Below are 19595 nucleotides of genomic sequence, written 5' to 3' on the forward strand. Positions count from 1 at the left end.
ATGGGATGGGTAGCCGAATCTGTTCTCATTACGTATCCATAGGTGCTTCCCTGAAGAAGCCTGTTAGCTGTGGCCTGGCCAAACTCCAGTTGGTGCAATTGCATTTGCCTTGCAGTTTCAAGCTAACACAGTGCCTTCTACTGCAAATCTCTCAGTCACAGTTGTTTATTATCTGGATGGTGGCATCATATCTCTGCCCATTAATCTGCCTCTCCAAGTTTCTCTAATTCCAGCCTCCTGGAGGGGGGCCCAAGCTGCCACCATTTATTATTTGAGTCCATCTGCCAAGGAAATGTTTACTCCTTCCTTGAAGCATTGAATCTTCTGTAACTGTACCCTCATTTGAGGCTTGAATGTGCAATTGTTGGTTCCAAACCAATATTAACTCTGCTAAAGGGAAGATATCCCACATATTAGAACTCCAGTTGTGTGCCAGGCTGTGGATTAGATGTGGGAATTTGCAGTAGCAATTGTTGGCTTGTTTGGAGGTTCCCAGGGTGCCTTCCGTGATGCTCTATCCAGATGTATTGGTCCCACCACTGGCTGCCCAGTCACAGCTGTGCGTGGATGCTGAGTGCTGCCTTCCCTCTCCAAAGGTGCAAACGTGGGCATCTTTGAGTTGTTGAGGTCTGATTTTACCCAAAACCTGTTGGAACATCATTAAATTCATCACTTTCAGATGCTTTACTCCTCTCTCAACCCATGAAATTGGTTCCTGTGTTAAAAAGGGGAAGAGGAGGAGGAGATGGGTGAACTGTGTGACTATTTCAGCCTTGTTTCCTTAGGACACCCAGTTAGGAATTAAGCTGTTTATGGCCTGATAAAACCCCTGATTGCAGTGTATTAATGGATGGTTTATAGGGGATGTACAGGGACAACGAGAGCTGTTGGGCTGCAAGAAGTGCATCAGGCAGATAACCTTTCCAGCAGTGCACTTCCACATTGCTTGGTCTTATCTTATAGGAAAGCAAAGCAGCAGCAAATTTATTAGCTGTGAAGCAAATGCTGCAGGGCTTATCATGTGCAAACCAGGGACAGGCTGCTTCTAGGCACTGTGGCCAGCCATACAAGTATAGAATGCACTTGCAGCTGGGAAATCCATAAATACTAAGTTTTACGGTGTCTTACTAACCTCGTAAGTCAACCAGACATCAGAGGCTTTGCGACGGAGTCGAACATCCTAAAGATCAAAGGCAAGAAAGACTTTGTTTGCTTGTTTTCAAGGGCAGGCTTCACAAGGCCTGGGGGACTGAGCAGCTAAACGTGTCCTCCATCAAGCAAAACAGCCTTTGAGCAACCCACACTGTGCTTGAGTCACATCTCACATGCCTATCCCCCTGGTCTGCCCTTACCCACCACGTTGCTAATGCTCACCTCCTGAGATCATTTTGCCCAGATAAGTTGCTGCAGATGATTGATGGCAAACAATATTAATGCTCCTCTTCCTTCATGCTTTATTGCACCAACCTCTCTGCTTGGAAATTCATCGGGCTGCCCTGGCTATTAGTAGAGATAAGAAGCAGGTTTGGAGGAGGTGCTGGCCAAAATAGCAGCTATCAGGATATTTATGAGCAGACGTGATTGCAGGAGCTCGGGGTGGCATTTTACACAGTAACCTCATTTGGGCAGCTATAACTGCCTTCGCTCCCTGTTAATGAAAGCAGCAACATCATAACCTGCTTCCTCATATGACTTCTCACATGGACGTGCTGGATTTTCCTCTAATTGCAATTCAATTTTGCAGCAATAAATAGTTTAATAGGTGAAAATGGGTTTGATTTGTGCTGTTTATGGCTCCGTGTGGCTTAGGGGAGTATTACACCATACTGCACCTCATGGAAACTCAACTTGGAGCTTCAAGAGCTGGTTGCTTGCTGTTAGCTGTTGTGGTGCAGTTGAACAGGCAGCAGAAGGAGAATAACAGGTTGTTTTATCTGACACTAAGGAAGGATAAGCTGGGGTACAGCTCCCAAATGCACTGATTTTTCCCTTCTGACTGTGAAAATGGCATTGCATGGATAGCGTCTTGGGGAAGTCAATGCTGAGCTCTTGGTCTGGGCTAGTTTTTGGGTGGAAGGGCTGTTTCTGTGATTGTTGTTTGCAGAAGGGACCCAGGCTGAAGAGAGCATCTAGCACAATATCAGCTCTGCAGGGCAGCAGGACTTGACCATACCTGGGCTCTCACCTGGTCTGGTGTTCTCCTATGCCTTTCCTGGCTGTGGCTGGGAAGTTTCATTTGTTGGCCACCATGGAAGAAGGCATTACATTTTACTGCTGAATTCTTTGATTTAAACTTCTAATTCCTTCACTTTTTATTGTTGTTTGGGGTTTTTTTGTGTATTTTTTTAGGTTTTTTTAATCAAATAGCTTTGCATTGCTACCTTTGAAGAAGCCTCCTCCTGTGGAGGCTGAAGGCAACCAGTTGGTGGCAGGAGAAGTGCCCATACTTAGAGTGTATTAATGCTGCAAATCACAGTTGCTGCTTGTAACCCACAAGGTAATGAACTGCTGTAAAAGAAGCTTTGCTTCCAGTGGGTAAGCCATCCCCAAGGACTTGCTGAGTGGTTTGGCCTTCTCTCAGCCTCTTAAACTGGAAACAAATCAGATTGCAGGAAGGCCACTGGTGACGGCAGGGAGGATGCGCAGCAGAAGGAGTTGAATGAGGCTCTGCTTTACTGTTCAGCCCCAAAGTGATGAACTCTTCCTACTCCTTAATCTTGCCTGGCAAAGCAAGGCTTTAGCTGATGTGCTCAGTGAGAGGCACAGCGTGGTAAGACAGGATCAGCTCAAGTTGAAGGGAGCTGCCTAAGGCTGGCAGCTTTTAGATGCGCTCACAGCCTTTGGGTTGTGTTCAGTCACTTCTGCATTCCTTTCTCTGCTTGTTTTGTGCTGTTAATCCTGAATCCTGCTTGAGCTGGGCATTAGCAAGGGCTTCCTCACCGGGGTAAATGTGCCTTTGAATATGCTGCTCTGAAATGTCCTCTCAGCATGGCTTTGGGTGCATCATAGGAAAACACCTTTCCAGCCTACACCAAGAAAGCCACGGCTCATAAATACCATCATTTCAAACCCTTATACCCTTCCTATTTGCAAATGGCCCTTGTTGGCCAGGTAAAGCTCCCCTAGGAAAAGGGAACGTGCTGAGAAACCCCAAGTGACTGGAACCAGATGCTGGGCGTTTACTCTGAAGGCAGTGACTGGTGATTTGCTGCTGACAGCATGCACTGGTGTGAGGTTCTTAAACTGCAGATGAGCTCATCACTTGGCCTCGGACAAGGTTCAGCCTTGAGCGGCTTGAAAATATGACATGTGGTGGAGAAGAGACAATGCTGGTGTGGCAGGGAGATTAGGGAGCAGCTGAGAAAGACATCTGTGCATAGAAGGATGCGCGCCAGGAGGGAGGAGGGAATGCTTCATGTGAGAAACGTAAGTTCTCCCAGGAGAGAGGAGCAGAAATTCCCTGATCTATTGGCTCTGTGGTTTGGTTTTAGCTGAAGAGAATATTGCCGCAGCTTTGAGATGCTCAAAGAGAAGTGGTAAGGTGCTGAGCTTGGGTTGATCTTCAAAGATCCCAGCGTGTCGAGAGCTGTGTGTGCAGGGTTGCTTCTACAAAGGCCCAGAACTGGCTCCTTCCCGTGGTGTTTGCTAGTGATGCCTTATGAGACCTCACTTGGAGCATTGTGTACAGTTCTGATGTCCTCAACATAAAAAGGACATGGAAGTGTTGGAGCAAGTCCAGAGGAGGCCACGAGGACGATCAGGGGCTGGAGCACCTCCCGTATGAAGATAGGCTGAGAAAGTTGGGGCTGTTCAGCCTGGAGAAGAGAAGGCTGCGTGGAGACCTCAGAGCAGCCTTCCAGTATCTGAAGGGGGGCTACAGGGATGCTGGGGATGGACTCTTCATCAGGGACTGTAGTGACAGGACAAGGGGTAACGGGTTCAAACTGAAACAGGGGAAGTTTAGATTGGATATAAGGAAGAAGTTCTTTACTGTGAGGGTGGTGAGGCACTGGAATGGGTTGCCCAGGGAGGTTGTGAATGCTCCATCCTTGGCAGTGTTCAAGGCCAGGTTGGATGAGGCCTTGGGTGCCATGGTTTAGTGTGAGGTGTCCCTGCCCATGGCAGGGGGGTTGGAACTGGATGATCTTAAGGTCCTTTCCAACCCTAACTATTCTATGATTCTATGATCATGTGCCAAATCCAGCTCTCGGTTGATGATTGCTTAATCCTAATGTTGAGCTATACCAGACCGAGAAGGTAACATCCACGCTGCTGTTAGGTAGGAGAGGGGTTTCTCTCTCTGAAAGAGATGGAGCTTCCTTTGGGCATCTCCTGCAAAAAGCAATCTTCCTGACTAAGGATTGCAAATCATTGGAAACAGTCTTGGAGGGGGCCTCAGGAGGTCTGATGCATCCCTAGGGCAGGATCAGCTCAATCTGAACTGTTCCTGATACGTCCTTATCCAATCTCCAACGACAGAGCTTCCACCCCTTCCCCAGGCAATCTAGTCCAGCACTTTGCTCTTCCCAAATCCCCCCATCGTTTATCCTCCTGTTTCCATTGCTGCAATTTCAGGCTCATTGTTTCCTTCCTATGCACGTCTAATATTGCTCCTTTACCCTGTTTTCCATAGGATTTAGGAATGGAGTCAACCTCTCTGGATGATGTCCTCTATCGATATGCCAGCTTTCGAAACCTGGTGGATCCAATCACTCATGACTTGATCATCAGCCTCGCTAGGTACATCCACTGCCCCAAACCGGTGAGTACCTTGGTCTCATCACACCTCTATAACTGTTGCTGGCTTGGAAAACCACTCTATTGGGAGCATGAAGCTTCTCCTTGAGTGTCAGGGAAAAAGCCTCCTGGTTACTGCTGTGCTTGTGTGTCTTTGGACTAAGAGGACCTGCTCAGAGATCATGGTTTGGTAGCACCACATCAGGCTTTCTAGCATGCCCAAGTTAGTACTTTGGGTGTTAGCACTTTGCTTTGGGTATTATTCCTGCTTTCTGCCACGTTGTGTGTCTGTGTTAAAGACCCTATCCCATCGGGAACACTTTCTGCCTCACAAGGATAAAGTCGGTTCCTTGCCTTGTGTGATGTTCAGTTTTCTCTCCTGGAGACAGCAAACCCAGAGCTCGCTCATGGGTTCTGGTCTCTGCTGCCGAACTGCAAGGCTGTTACCCATCTCCTGCCTCCTTTTGACTTGAACATGGCATTTGAAAGCTTTTCTTGGGAAGGGACCATCCATAGGTGTGATGAGACCAGTGTGGTGGAGCAGGGCTCCATCCAGTCCAAGCTGGGACCTGCAGGCATTGCTCTGCTGTGCTTACTGCTAATAAGGGCTCTTTAATTTCCTGTGAGAGTGTATGAAGGGATCGAGTTATTCACTGCTGCTTCCTGTGGATGTTTTCCTCAATAATAGCCTCCAACAGTATTTAAAAATGGGGGAACTTGCTTTTTCTCTTCGTTTTGCTGAGGAAAAGCCATGGTGACGCTCAGAGTGTGTCAGCCTGGTCTGTGGTGTGGAACAGGCTCTGGAAGCGCTTCGTAAAACTCTCTACACTGTGTTGGGAAGGGTGGAATGGGTGCAGTAGTGTGCGGACGTGGCTTGGAGACATCAGGGACTCACATTGCCATCTCCAGCCCAAGGATGGATGTCCTGTGTCATGATACAGACACAGTGCTGCATAGCTAAACTCGCACAAGGATACTCCTATATCCCTTTCCCTTTTCTTATGGAGAATAAGATCCTTTCCTCTCCTCCCCCATGGGGCAATGAGATGGGAAACTGGAGAAACCTATTTTGACGGGCACGCATCCAGGCAGAGGCCCCGTTCCCCCTCTGAGGTTACCCCTTTCCAAAGCGTCGTGACTAAGCTGGTTTCTCCTCCACGTTTTGCCCTGGGAGACTCATGGTGAGCCATGGCCAAGTGGATGATCTGCTCCTCATCAAAGCAACCTCACTGCCCAGTACCTGCTTTTGCACATCTCCCCGCATGTTTCTCTTGGCACTAAGCGCTGCGAAGGAGCTCGTGCCAGTGTAAGCATGCAGATGCAAACTCCTAATACTGAATCATAGGGTCATAGGATGGTTTGGGTTGGAAAGGGCTTTAAAGCTCATCCAGTTCCAATCCCTTGCCAAGGGCAGGGACACCTTCCATTAGAGCAGCTCCAAGCCCCTGTGTCCAACCTGGCCTTGAACACTTCCAGGGATGGAGCATTTACGTCTCCCTTCGTCAGCCTGTTCCAGGGCCTCACCGCTTTCACAGGGAAGAATTTCTTCCTTACATACAACCTCAATCCCTTCTGTTTAAGTTTAAATCCATCACCCCTTGTCCTATCACTATGTAGCCCCCTTCAGACACTGGAAGCTGCTCTGAGTTCTCCAGGCAGCTTCTCTTGTCCAGGCTGGCATGGTTTGGTGTGAGCTGTCCCTGCCCATGGCAGGGGGTTTGGAACTTGATGATCTTAAGGTCCTTTCCAACCCTAACTAGTCTGTGATTCTATGATTCTAATGTTCTCAGCTTGTCTTCACATGGGAGGTGCTTCAGCCCCTGCTCTGCTCTGCCTGCTGCTGCATCCCGTGGCATGAATATACATAGATACGTAGGTGGAGGCAGCTGTGAACTTGCCCACATCCATATGGAGGTGGAACAGATGGGGCTGACCCTGGTCCCTCTTAACCTGCTCTATTAAATATGTGTCTGCTCGGGGTTACGGGGTCTTGCTTTCCTCCTCCCTCCTGGAGAGAACACTTCCCTGACTCTCTGTACATTGCTTTTTCCATTAGTCTCTATTTATACCACCCTCAGCTTAAAGATGACCCCTTGGTCTCTGAGCTAAAATAAAAGCTGAATTGTTTTTCCGAGCTCTGGGTAAACATATCCTGGGCTCTATGGCCAGGAAAAAGCTGGCCTGGGCTCTCACAGCACAGCGGATGCTTATTCCAGCGAGCAAATTCAAGCCAGCAGCAAGGCAGCAACTCCAGCTGGAGCCTGGAGTGCTTTGACTGAGTGGGAATTGTTTGGGTGAGCTTTCAGGGTGTGCTGTGCAAAGGCTGGGTTGGAAGTCAGGGTTTGGATTTGGTCCCATCCCAAATGTGCAGCGCAGCTCAACCAAACCCATGCCTCTAGTATCCCTTCCTCAAGGGGCTGGGGTGAGCCCATGGCATCACCGTGTGGCATCTCCAGAAACACCAATGGAGCTGTAAGAGAGCAACCACCCAGCTCTGCTCTGAGGCTTGCTGGGTTGCTGTCTGATGGGGAAGCTTTCAGGTTGAGTAAATACCATTGCACGTAAATGTTGTGTTGAGTGGTGGCCATAGATACTGCGCTCTGTACTTAACGGCCTTGTGCAGCTATTGCAAACCTTTGGGGCTTATTATAGAATCACAGGATCAGCTCAGTTGGAAAAGACCTTTAAGATCATCAAATCCAACCATTCATTACCCCAGGACTTGTTAAAAAAAGCAGTTTTGCTCTCCAGGAACCTCAGACTGTGCAGCAAGTTTTCCAGCACCAGTCCAAGGGGGTGTTTGCACAGGACCAGGGACATTTGAACAAGTGTTTTCTTCCCCATGGCCATGCCCTTGGGCAGTGTTTGAATCATCCTGCCTCGTGCCACATGGAAAGGTGCCAGGTGGGTTCCTTGGAAAGCAGCTCAGCTCCAGGCACAGCGGTTGATGCTCTCAGTCCCCAGGGTGATGTCTCTCTGTCCAGTGAATGGGAAAAGGGAACAAAAGCTGTACCAAAGCCACATGGCGTGGGACAGAGCTGCCCTGATGCCCTGTATCCTTGCTGCAGCCGCTCAGGTTTCCAGTGGGAGTCGTTCCAGGCCAAAGGAGCTGAAAACACAAACGTGTAAGGAGCAAAGGGCCCCCATAAAAAATCCACAGCTCTCTCTGCCAGCAGGAATATCTGGCCATAAACCACTGGAAAATTAAACTGGGTTCTTTTTCCACAGACCAAAGCCACATGTATGGGATGTCTGATGACTGCGATAGGGAGTGAGTCAGGTTTTCCTCCAGCTTGAGGACTTGAACTCGGGATAAGTGTGGAGCAGAGCCAGGGAAGAGGAGAAAGTGAAGCCTTCAACAAAGGTGGCTTTTTTCCCTTGTGACCTCAGGGTGTTTGATTGCACCAGCTCTCCCTGTCCTGGGGATGTACCATGGAAGTGCCTCCAGCCCCTCAAGGCTGCCCAGAGTAAATACACGGTGAGAATCTGGCTTTGCTGGTCCCCATCCTGCTGCTTTCTATAAGGGAAAGCTTTTCTGATGGTCATAGACGGGCTGGCAAAGCAGCCTAGCAAAACCCTGTCCCAAAGTCCAGCTTCACCTGTCCATTCTTCTGTTGATGCCTGCACCTATTAGGCTGCAGCTCCACGAAGAAGATGGGTGAAAGATGGGGTCCCGGTCGTTAGATATGGGCAAACATCTCAGGTAACGTTGTCCTTGGCTTCCTCACCAGGGTTTGTAGTGTTTCAAGCTATATGGTGATAGCAACGTGTTAGGGAGGACATTAAAAACTCTTCTGTGCAGTTGGTGTAGTGATTTACCGGGACTGGAAGTAAAATGGATTTAGCTCTGGATAGAATGGAGATCTGTTTTCTTGTTTGCTGCTGTGTCATTTGAGAAATAGCGTCTGGCTCAGATGTCTTCTGCATGAGCCCTAAATTGATCAGGTTTGCACTATGGGTTTGATTCCATGAATTGTCACCCGTGAAAACAAGAAAGGAGGGAAAGGAAAAGTGGTTAGTGGGACCTGGATGAAATCATCCATTTCTAACCTTTGCTTCAGGCCTCTGGTATGAGGATTTCACTTACGGATGATGATGGATTTTTTTATGCCCTGCATTTTTAAGAGGGAGCTACACTGAGGCTAAAATGAGCGATTTTCCCCTCTTATTTACTACCCTTTGTGCTGCGACATGTGGCTAAAACTGGATTAATAAATGCAGTTTATACAGAGTGAATATAATCAGGACACCGTGACCACCAGCTCGGTGCCTCTATCCCCGAACCAAGCACATAATCCATCTCCTCCGCTGTACGTGTTGTTATTTGATCTTGAATTCCCATTATCATTCCAAGTTTCTGACATCATGCTCATTTTTACAGCTGGAATGATAGGTACGAGGCAATGGCACATTGAGGGACACGCGGGCGCAGTCTGTTGGGTGAGCTTGTCAGCCTCAGCAAGTTTCTTAACCTTTCCCTTTTGCTATTAGATGTGCAAGATGCATTTTCCTTGCATATCTTCAATGCTCTCAGGTTCCGGATGCAAAGTGCTATGAGAGCACTAAGTATTCTTTGTTCTTTGCTGTGCAAAACAGCATAAAAGGAAGCTGATTTAGGAACGAGAACCCTCTAAAACCTCAAATACCTGATATAAAAGCAAAGGAAGTGATGGGGATTCAACTAAGTCAATTCTGTATCAAGGAAGTCAACGCTGTATTCTGTATTAATGGCTTTTTTTGCTGGTCTTGTTCCAAGTGTGAAGATAACTGCTGATGGCTATTTAAGACATCTGCAATGCATTATCCTGCAGTATGAAACAGGCTGCAAAGCTCAGACCCCACTGATGACAACTCTGGTTCTTTCCTACCTTAATGTGTCATGCCTTCTGCTCATCTTTTCCTTACATAGAGATGTTCTCTAAAGCCCCTGTGTGAGCTAAAGCTGAGCAGAGTGCCTTGGAAACAGGGGGAAATTGCACTTTGCAGGGTTTTTAAGTGTTAAGCCTAAAAGGGAATACCAGTGAGGTTTAGATGGGCTGTGATGGTACCATTACTGGCAAATCATTCTTCCCTCACTTCATACTTGCCCATCTATGCCATCTCCCGTGGTTAAGTGAGATCTGACCTTCCTCTTCCTTAGGCCCTCAAGTCAGTATAAGCAGTAGTTGTCAGCTGTGTGCCATTGCACAGAAAGACCAGTGCAAAGGCAGGTTTCCATCCCCATCCCATGAGCCGAGCATCCGGCACTGTCCATCCTGCCACACACTTCACCTGCAGCCTCTCCGCTAAGTGTCCCTGAGGGAGATGAGGAGTGAAGAAACCTCGTTAAACAGTAACAACTTCTTTTATTGATGTTTTCTGATGGTAATTGACGTCTGAGTTCAGCTCATTTAGCTTTTAATCAGAACGTAATTTACTGAAAAGGAAGTGCATGCATTGATTCCTGCCTCCTGGTGGGAGCATTAGTTATTTACCTGGAGCACTGAAGAGTGTGTGGTGTGGACCTCTCACACAGCATGGCTGGAGGGAAGAACTGGGGGATTTGGGCACTTGAATGGGTATTTTAATACCTATTTCTAACCTAACTCACAAGCATGAGAATACTGAGCAAGCAAATGATCTGCTGGCAAGGTGGATTTGCAGAAATGAATGGTTTAATAAGGAGAGTTTGAGGGCTTTAACAAGGAGGGAGTTTCCTATCTATTGATTGATGACTGAGGAATTGCCCAGCCATGGATTATGGTCACATCTGACTTGGTTGAGGCAGAAAAGTCCCACTCACCATTTGTCAAGATGGGTGAAAGTGGCTTTGATAGATACCATGATTCAATCTCAGCTCCTGCCTGCAGGAAACTGGTACACCCGTTCTCTTGGTGCCTATGAGGGCCCCACAGTGATTAATGAGCTGAAGGCAGTGTTGCTCTGGGGGTTGTGCCCTTGCCTTGGGATTCATGTTTCTGTGCCCGCCTGCGGCAGGGAGCAACAGGGACTGATGCCAGGGGGTAGCTGCCACCCCTTCCCAGGCTCTTGTGCATGTCATGGTCTGAGAGCCCCCATGGAATGACATGAATATTTGCAGTGGTGTCCCAGGGATGCTCCTGCTCTCCTCCAACAGCAGGAATGGACTGGGCTGGGGTTTGTTTCCCGTGGGATCTGGTGCTGTGCAGCTGAGACAGGCTCCATAGGGCTGGGAAAATCTCTACGTGATGTCCTGCATCTGGGACATAAATAATCAGATCTGCTTCTAGTTTAACCCTGGGGGGCAGAAGGGTACAAAGAACAGCAAGGGGGTCCTGCATTTAGCAGCAAAGGCAGGTGCTGGGCTCCGACCTGCTGATGCCCCCTGGGAAATGCTGGTTCCTGCAGGGAATGGTTAGGGCAGGCTCTGGATGAAAAGCCATGTTTGCTGCAGCAGGATAGTGGGAGGTATCATGGAAACCATGCCAAGCTCTGTGCACCCATCTCTCTGCAGCCAGCATCTGCATCCTGTGTGCATCACCTCGAGAAGGGGCTGAGAGCCTGAGGCCACGTGGGTAAGCGCAGACATCAGGTCTGTAGGTGAGGGATGATGCTGACTGCTTTCGGACCATGGCAGTGACTGATGGCAAGTGGCTGAACCTCTCTGGGGTTCTGTGTCCCCAAGGCTCCAAAATCAATCCTCCCTGTCTGTGTGTGTAGGAGGAAGGCGAGTGCCATCATCCATTGAATACATTGACTTGAGCAGATGTTAGCGCTTGGCGCCTCCAACCTCTCTTCCCATTTGCAGTCCAGTCAGTGCAGCACCTTGGGTGTTTTCCTGTCTCTGCTGTTGCACAGCAGCTATAATGATTAACCATTTCCAGGGGAATGAATGACTCTTCTGGAGCTGCTTGCTTTGCTTTGTGGGAACTCCCTGTGTCTGTCAGAAGGCTACAGATGCATTTGTCATTAAAAGGATGGTCCAGTGACCCTCCAAAGAATGAACAGTGGCATCTAAATAGCTTTCCTGGTACTGACTTTGTTTACAGCACTGAGTGGGTCCAATGTATTTGGCTGAGGATCTTGCTGTGTGTGTCAGGAGCATGTGTTGGTGCTCAAAAGCCTCCTCCAAGGCTACACTTTTACTGGGCACATCCCAACTGGGGCTGCAGTCAGTGGCATTAGGCATCGCAGCATGGGGCGATGCAGCTACTGCGTGCAAAGCAGCATGCGGGTTCCCCATGGTGTTTTGGCTGCTGCTCATTTTGTGCTCTGCTGTTCTGGGTACCCTCCAGTCGCTCTCACCAAAGAGATTTCTATTCTTTCTTTGCAATTTCCCTTTACCTTACACGTTCCCCTCCAGGCCATCCATCACCTCGCATTTTATTGCCGCCTTTAATTGCTTCTCTGAAGTCCCAAGTGTAATATTACTCCAGGATCCTTTTGAATAACTTCCTGAGTTGCTGCGATCCCATTCATTTCGTGCTTCTGGCTCTCTTGATAAGCCCTATTGTACATTGCTTTTCATTTTGGTGTGTCAACACTGAATCTAATGCGCCTCACTTCGGCCTCTCGTCAAAGTGGATGCTGAGCGCCGCGTATAGCGGGGCTGAGCTGCAGAATTGGTTTCCTTTTCTTTGTTTCTACAAATGTCCTTTCTACATGTTCTGCTCCTGCTGCAGCTTCCCCAGCTCCTCATTTGGGCTCGTTCAAGGCAGGGTTTCATTGCTGGGGTCCTTGGTAGTCTGCGATCGCCAGAGCTGAGCACTCAGTGCTGTGCTGGGGTGACCAACGTAGATGTTTTCAGCCATGGGTTGCCCAGGTTTATGTTGTCCAGGGCTGGTTTGGCTTTTATAAGGGTTGAACAGGAGCAAACCCTTTACTGAGAGAAGAATCGACCTTGGTGGTTCATCTTAGGGAGGTCAGCATCAACTCCCATCTCTGCAACCAGCATGTGATGGCTAGATGTGGTGATCTTGTGTATTCATAGTTTGGACCATACTGGGGAGAGGGTTTGCACCATTGATGGATCTGCCTGGAAGCAGAGGATTTGGGGTTTTTTGAGCCATGGAGTTAATGCATGTGCCACACTCAGTGGTTGAGTATTGGGTTAATTTGATCAAAGCCAATTGCTCCTTTTGGACCAAGGAGTTAATGGGACCTTCTGGAGACCGGCTGCAGTCAGCATGGTGAGGAGCAATGGGTCAGGCAGTTCCCCTGAGCTGCAGAGCCTGGTTATTACCCCTGTGGGCACCTCCTGCCCAGGCATCCCCAGGTTGAGGCCAACTTAGAGTTTGCACCAGTTGCAGACTTTCTCCCTCATTGAGTTTTATGCTGCTGTCAACCAAGGGCTCCTCAAAATGTTAATTACACCACGCTTGGGGCCAGAGCTGATGCTGTGAGCCCTGGCACTGAGTACCTGCCATCTGCTAAGGGACACCTTCAGCCACTGCTCCTGCCAGCACTTCAGGCTTCTCCAATAATGTGGTGAAGACCAAAAGTGCTGCTTAAGTTACATGCTAATTGTGGCCACAACCTGTAATTAGGCTTATGTAAAAGCACTTCCAGTTTCGGGGCATGCTGGGGCTGTCATTCCAGTCTCTGCATACCTGGCTTGGTCACTGCAGGCTTGGGTGTGGGGTTTGGAATTGCACTGGGTCATTTGGTTGCTGGGTTTGGGTTTTGCCAAGTAATGGGATGAGTTTTCCTCTTCTCAGTTCTTGCAAGGCCTCCAAAATGCTCCTTTCTGTACAAAAGGGTTGCTGCTGGATGAGAAGTTTTACTTTCTGATAGGCTTCTAGCAAAGTGTGATTTATTGCTTGACAGAAGGCTGGTCCTTCTGCTCCTCTTTGCCTTTTATTTATGCTGCTTTAGACAGCTGCTTTTACCTATACTTTTCTTTCAGAGGGAATTGTTGATGGTAAAGCCTATATCCTAGCAAACCATAGGGAATGGAGTAGGATTTCCAGTATGAACATTCCTTATCCAGACATCTGGAGCTGCTTGCTTGGTTTGCATTTTTTCTGTGCAACATCTATGTCCATTTCTATTTCTGTGTGTCTTTTACCATACTCTCAGTAGAATTTCCCACAGACCACTTCCTAATATTTGGGACAGCTTTATATGAAAACATTCCTCTATTAGGTGATTTGTAATGAGATAGAACCTGATTTGATGCTGGTCTTTGTCTGTCTATTGAGTTCCTGTGGACCTACAGCGCTCCTTGTAGAATACAACCCTGCAGAACAGAAATGAGAGCTTTATCCAAGGTGGAGATGCTCTTCTCTTGGCAAAGAGCCCCCTGGAAAGCGAGCCAGCTCTACATGGCCATTTGACAGCTCTGCAAGGGTCTTGCTGGCTGTTCCCAGGTCCATGACCCAAATCCTGCACCCCATAGACCCAGCTCCGCCACCGAGTGCCCTTCTGCAGGGGGAAATCAGGAGCTGGTTTGGTTTTGCTGCCTTTCCAAGCCTCCCACTGCTACGTGAATGGCTGGAGAGGGGACGTAAGCAGAGCTTGGGAAGGACTCTGCAGGGAGCTCACTGCTGGAGCTGTGCTCAGAGAGGGGTCACCAAGCCCAAATGTGCATTTCCCATGCTGAAGAAATGCATTTTTCCTGCAAGAAGCCAAACGCTGCCTCTCATATGAGAGCCCTTCATCCCCTTCCAGGACCAGCTGGTGGCTTCTTGGCCATTTCATGAAGCAAGTTAATTCTGGAGCACATCCTCCCATTACAAATGCCATTGCGAGGTCTCTGCTGCCAGTGAGTGCTTGGCCCTTACCTTGGGCAGGATGAGGCATGGGAGGTGTTTGGCCACATGGCTGCATACCTGGGGAAAGTCAGGAAAGATCAAGTGGATGAGCTCAGTTATAGTGGACCCTGCTGGGAGCGACCTCATCCTTGTTAAAATGGCCTTTCTTGAGTTTGTTCCATTTCTGCTCAAATTTGAATTAAAATGACCTTCTTTTCGGAAGAGTTTCTGCACCAGTGTACTGGGGGGGTCAAATGGACCCATTTAAAGCCAAATTGTCACATCGTTTGGATTTTGTTTTCCTCTGTGTGGGCAAGATACATCGCTTACACCCAGCATGCCCATATCTGCTTGCCTTCGGGCATCATCCGCCTCATCCCCACATGCTGGGATCTCTTCCCAGAGGAGACTGAAGTGATGGAGAGGGAATTGCACTGTCCTTATGATGATATTTTGAGCTCTTCTCTATAGCACAACAAGGATTTTTTCCATGTGTATTCTCATGCCTTGCCCAAGGAACTCAGTGACCAACCAACAAGAGGAATTTGTTGCTGGGGTTGTAGATAGGAGCAACCACTGAACTTCCTGCAGTGGGACCATCTCACACCAACCTAAGCCCTCACTGCTGGCTGGGTGTTGGCGTGGTTTGGCCTTCAAAACAGTGGATTTAAAGTGTTTCCTACCTCATCTCACAGGAGGAGAGTTTGCTGGAGAAACTCCATTAGGGCTTCAAAAGGGAAGCCTGGCAGTGACCCGCTGGGGCTGGCTGCAGCGCAGATGTCTGCATGCAACAATAGGCTGCAGTTTAGCCCCATGCTTTGAAAGCAAGGGGGAGGGAGGGGAGAAAGAAAGAAGAAAGGGAAGTAAAAAGGAAAAGCAGAAAGCCATTAGATAGATGACTTCAGCTCTGCGTGACTGCATCAAAGGGAAGGCATCCTCAGTTCGGTTCCTATTAAAGACCGGGGAGCAGGATGCTGTTCTGGTGCCAGCGTGTGGGGAAAGGCGATTTGGGGCTGCTGCAGGTCTTGGGGGGCAGAGCTTTATCCCAGCTGCTGCATTGATCTGGGTTGTGGGGGGGTTTGGCTGCTCTGTGCTGGTGGGTGATGGATGTGGCTTTCACTGAGTGATTGCTTAAGATGTGTCCCTGTGCCTTCTCCTGCCACCTTCCTAGGAGGTATCCGGAGGTCCCTGTGGCCCATCAGCTTTGGCACGTGTTAGAGATGATCCAGTGTGTATGGGGGCAATTCACAGTGCTAACAGTTCCTCTTCCTTTTGTTGTCCAAGTCTACCCCTCCATCAGTATGGCTTAGTGGGGATTTGCTCAGGGGGGCTGGAACTAGATGATCTTAAGGTCCTTTCCACCCCTAACTATTCTATGATCTGTCCTAGGGCTTCCTAGAGCATCTCTTCCTATTTTGGGTCTTTAGCTGTGTAGTAACTCTGTTTACCACTGTGAACATAGGCTTTTTTCCCTCTCAACTGTTGTTTTTTGCTTAGTAGCCCAAACTGTCATCCTGTTGTCTTAGTTCATCACCCAAACTAAACAAAGAGGGGGATTTGGAAAGAAATCTATGATTCTCAGTGTTTTCTGGGTACAAAATAGGATGTTTTAAGCATCATCATCCATTGAACTGTATGGAGAGCAAACATCTCGGCTGAGGGGTCTCCATACTAAGTGGGGAATGATGCTTGCAGGATGAGTGCAGTGGCCTGTGGTTGCAGTGGTTTGTGCATGGACAGAGCTTATTGTGCATCAGAGCAATGGCCACAAATCCTGCAGCATCCAGAAAGAGATGCTGCGAGTTTGAAAAGTCTTTAAAAGAAACAGAAAAGGAGAGAGGTGTAAATAGATATTTTTTTAAGTGAAAATCATGATTTCAGAGGGCAAATGGGGGCCTTCCTGCAGAGATTGATTCTGAGTGACAGAAATGGGGGGCTATGTAATACCACAAGATAAAACCTGTCGCTTCCTTCCACCCCAGACAATGGCTAATTGTTCTTATTTGGGTCAATCCCTGCTGTGCTGCAGCAGGGACTCCCCACCAGGGCTCCTGAATCATTAACATTGGCCTATTTTATAGGATGCTTGGCCACTGTGCAACACCCCGGGGCTCTGCGCAGCACCCGGGATCCTGCTGCTGGAGGAGGAGCGGGTGATTCATTTCTTAATGAAAACAAATTAATTTGCAATAACATCTTTATCACGAGGCTCTCATATGGGTTGTGTCCTCCCCAGGCTCTCTGGCTGCTGCTTTTGGTTTGTGGATGCAAATCTTACCTCCTTCCATCACCACGTTGGGAAGCAAGGGGGGCAGGTGGTGATGCCATGGTTATTTATCCCCATCAAAACCATGGTCCTGTTCATCCCATGTTTGCTTTCCCATGGTGTCATCCCTCTGCTTCTAATTACCTCCCCTTTCCACTGGCAGGGTGGTGAGGAACGCATCCAAGGATCATTCATTTGTGGTTAAAGGTGGTGTGCAGATGCTGGTGATGCTGCACCAACAGGGTCTGTCATGGGGTGCTGATAGATGCTGAACGGTTTCTCTCCTACACTGCAGGGGAGACCATCAGTGAGGATAAAACAGGTCCCCCTGCAGAGGCCAGGGGGTGAACCTGGCTCTTTACCTGCTCTTGTTTATCCCTAGGATTTAACTGATTCCCATTTCAAGCGCTGTTGCTCCATTCCTTCTCCAGAGTTCTCCCTCAGGGACTGGAGCCAGGGTGAGGACCCTGGTGGTCCCCAGCATGTGCTTGGGGACAGAGAGGGCTCAGCTTACGCTGCCCTTTGTTTTCCAGCTGAACAATGTCCCATTGGGCTGTGGATCACAGATGGGGCATGTGCCACGAAGCCCTCTCCCAGCTGGAATCTGTTAAGGGATTAAAATCTCATGCATCCTGGCAGCGAGCAGCCCTCTCCTTCTCCAGAGGGCTGGAAGCAGGCAAAGACGGAGGAGGAACAACGGGGAAAGGGGCCCTTTGCAGGGCAGAGCCTCTGCTCTCAGCTTTCTCCTCATCCCTCCTCCATCCCACACCCAGCATCGTGGCTGGTGGCAGGGAATTGCTCTGAGTCTCTGCCAATGTGGAGTAGAAGTGGACTTGCTTGAGTAGAAGCCAAGATATTGCCCCACAACTGCTTTTCTGAGCTAATGCTTGTACCCCTTGGGCTTACTCTTTTTGTCTTGCTGCAAGCCAGGGTGCTGCATAAATGTGCTCTGTGAGCCACATCTCTTCAAAGCTTTGCAGCTGAACAGCTAAGATGAATGGAAAGGAAAGAGAGTGCCCTATAGCTGTCTTGCTCCTTGTAGAGAGGCTTTGCCCCCCATTTGTGTGATGCTCAAAGCAGTTTTGCTGCATGCATGACACAGGAGCAGGATCCCATGTGCAGGATCATGGCACCAAGAGCTTTTGCTTTCACGGATGGTTCCAGATGTGCAGCTGATGGATCTGTAGGGAGCTCAGCTGAGGGCTCATCACCAGCTTCTTACCAGCACGTATCAGCTGCCTGTGGATGCAGTGCTAAGAGAAAGGGCATATCCCAGCTCTGTGAAACAGGGCTTTTCCTAGCAGCTGGGGAAGCTGAGCTCTCAATGGGGTCCCTGCCATCTCCCCAACCCTGGGATGCTCTGGAGTTTTCCTCCCAGAGCTTGGAATCCGGAGTACCAAGCACACATTTCACACATGTGCATTGCAAATGTGATGCTAGGAGGGACCAGGCCTTCCTTGGCATCACTGGTGATGCCTTTGATAGAGGTGCATCCTTATGTGTTACTTCAGGAATGATCGCTGCTGCCATTTGGTTCTGGTTCAAGACAATGCGCTGTGTCAGGGCAGTGAGGTTAAACCTTTATCAACACAAGTGGATTGGGCTGGCTTTTAAGCTGGCTCAGTTTTCAGACAAGCTCTTGGGCTCCATCCCATCAAGTTTGCATCATCTTCAATCGTTTCTGGGTAGATCTGGATCATAAACAGCAAAAAAGCCTTTGTTTAGAGCATAAGATGAGGCTTTGGCACCGCATCAGCTACACCTCTTCTTCTGAGCATGTGTTTGGCCAACCCAGGGCAGCTTCCCTACTGCTGGGGTCAGGCCTGGAATTGCAGGAAGGTAAAACTTGGATTCTTGGAAGCAGAGAGGTTTATGTCTCACCCATGGGCAGGTGAGGTGCAGTGGTGGAAATGAGATGTGCAGGAGCAAGGAGCCTAGCACCAAAATAGCATCTTATGAAGCCTCTGAAACGGGCTGTTAATTTATCCCTGGGCCAAAGCGGGGCATTTATCAGGGTGGAAAAGAGCATTCTTTTTTGGCTGGCTTATACCCTCACGCTGTACCGAGGCCAGAAGGAGTTATGTTCTCTAAGTCAAGTTTTAAACCCCAGAATAGAAGCAGCCCAGTACTTGCAGTGCTTGTGAGTCGAGCTTGCTTGTGAAGTATAAGGGGATGAAAGAGTGGTCTGATAGGGATGACCGTGTGAAGGATGAGCTGGCTGTGAGATAAGGGTTAAAGTATGCTTTATCCTGCTCTAGCATCTTTCCTTGGAGCTCTCAATGTGCTCCCTTTTCAAAAGGAGTTTTTCCACGTGATGCAGTGAGGAATAGGATGGAATCCCCACCTCAGTGCTGAGGGCAAACACTGTTATTTCAGGGGCTGCTGCAATGCTTTGCTGGAATAAAAAGAGATGAAATGAAAGCTGATGGCACCAGGCAGCTTCCTGTGGATATGATGGTTAGAAATAGGGTAGGTGTCAAAAACTCATGGTGTTTTCCTCTCGCGTTAGGGATGCTGGTTACACAGTGAGGAAGGTGTAGCAGGCAGAGAGCAAAGGGAGAGCATGGTTAAAGGGAGCAGCCTATGCCGTTGCCTCCCAAAATGGTTTAACTAAAGCATGGCTGCAGTGTGTCTCCAGGCCTTCCAGTGGAAAACATGAAATGAACCCTCCTCTTTCATTGTGTTTCTGAGGCTGAGCCTCCCAGGATTCCCCCATCCCCATGCCTGGAGCAATAGATATTCCTTGCCGCAGGGTCGCCAGCGGGAAGGGGGGATTTCGGCATGCCTGAGGTTTAGCATAGGCTGACATCCTATTGAAATCTATGGGATTCAAATCCTTGTTGCAAGTTAAGTGTGGTGATAAATGAGGTGTTGAAAAGTAT

At 48.8% G+C, this 19595-nt stretch overlaps 1 protein-coding gene across 1 annotated transcript in view; it reads left to right on the forward strand.

Annotated features, from left to right (window-relative positions):
- LRRC75A (leucine rich repeat containing 75A) overlaps window positions 1-19595 on the forward strand; it is a gene marked incomplete at both ends in the record, with an annotated part of 61775 nt that overhangs the window by 20145 nt on the left and 22035 nt on the right. The window contains one exon of the mRNA XM_080629944.1: window positions 4634-4762. Coding sequence (XP_080486070.1) covers window positions 4634-4762 — 129 coding nt within the window. The remainder of the gene's footprint in view (window positions 1-4633; window positions 4763-19595) is intronic.

The sequence above is a fragment of the Psittacula echo genome (assembly GCF_963264785.1).
Source record: "Psittacula echo genome assembly, chromosome: 15".
Classification (NCBI taxonomy): Eukaryota; Metazoa; Chordata; class Aves; order Psittaciformes; family Psittacidae; genus Psittacula; species Psittacula echo.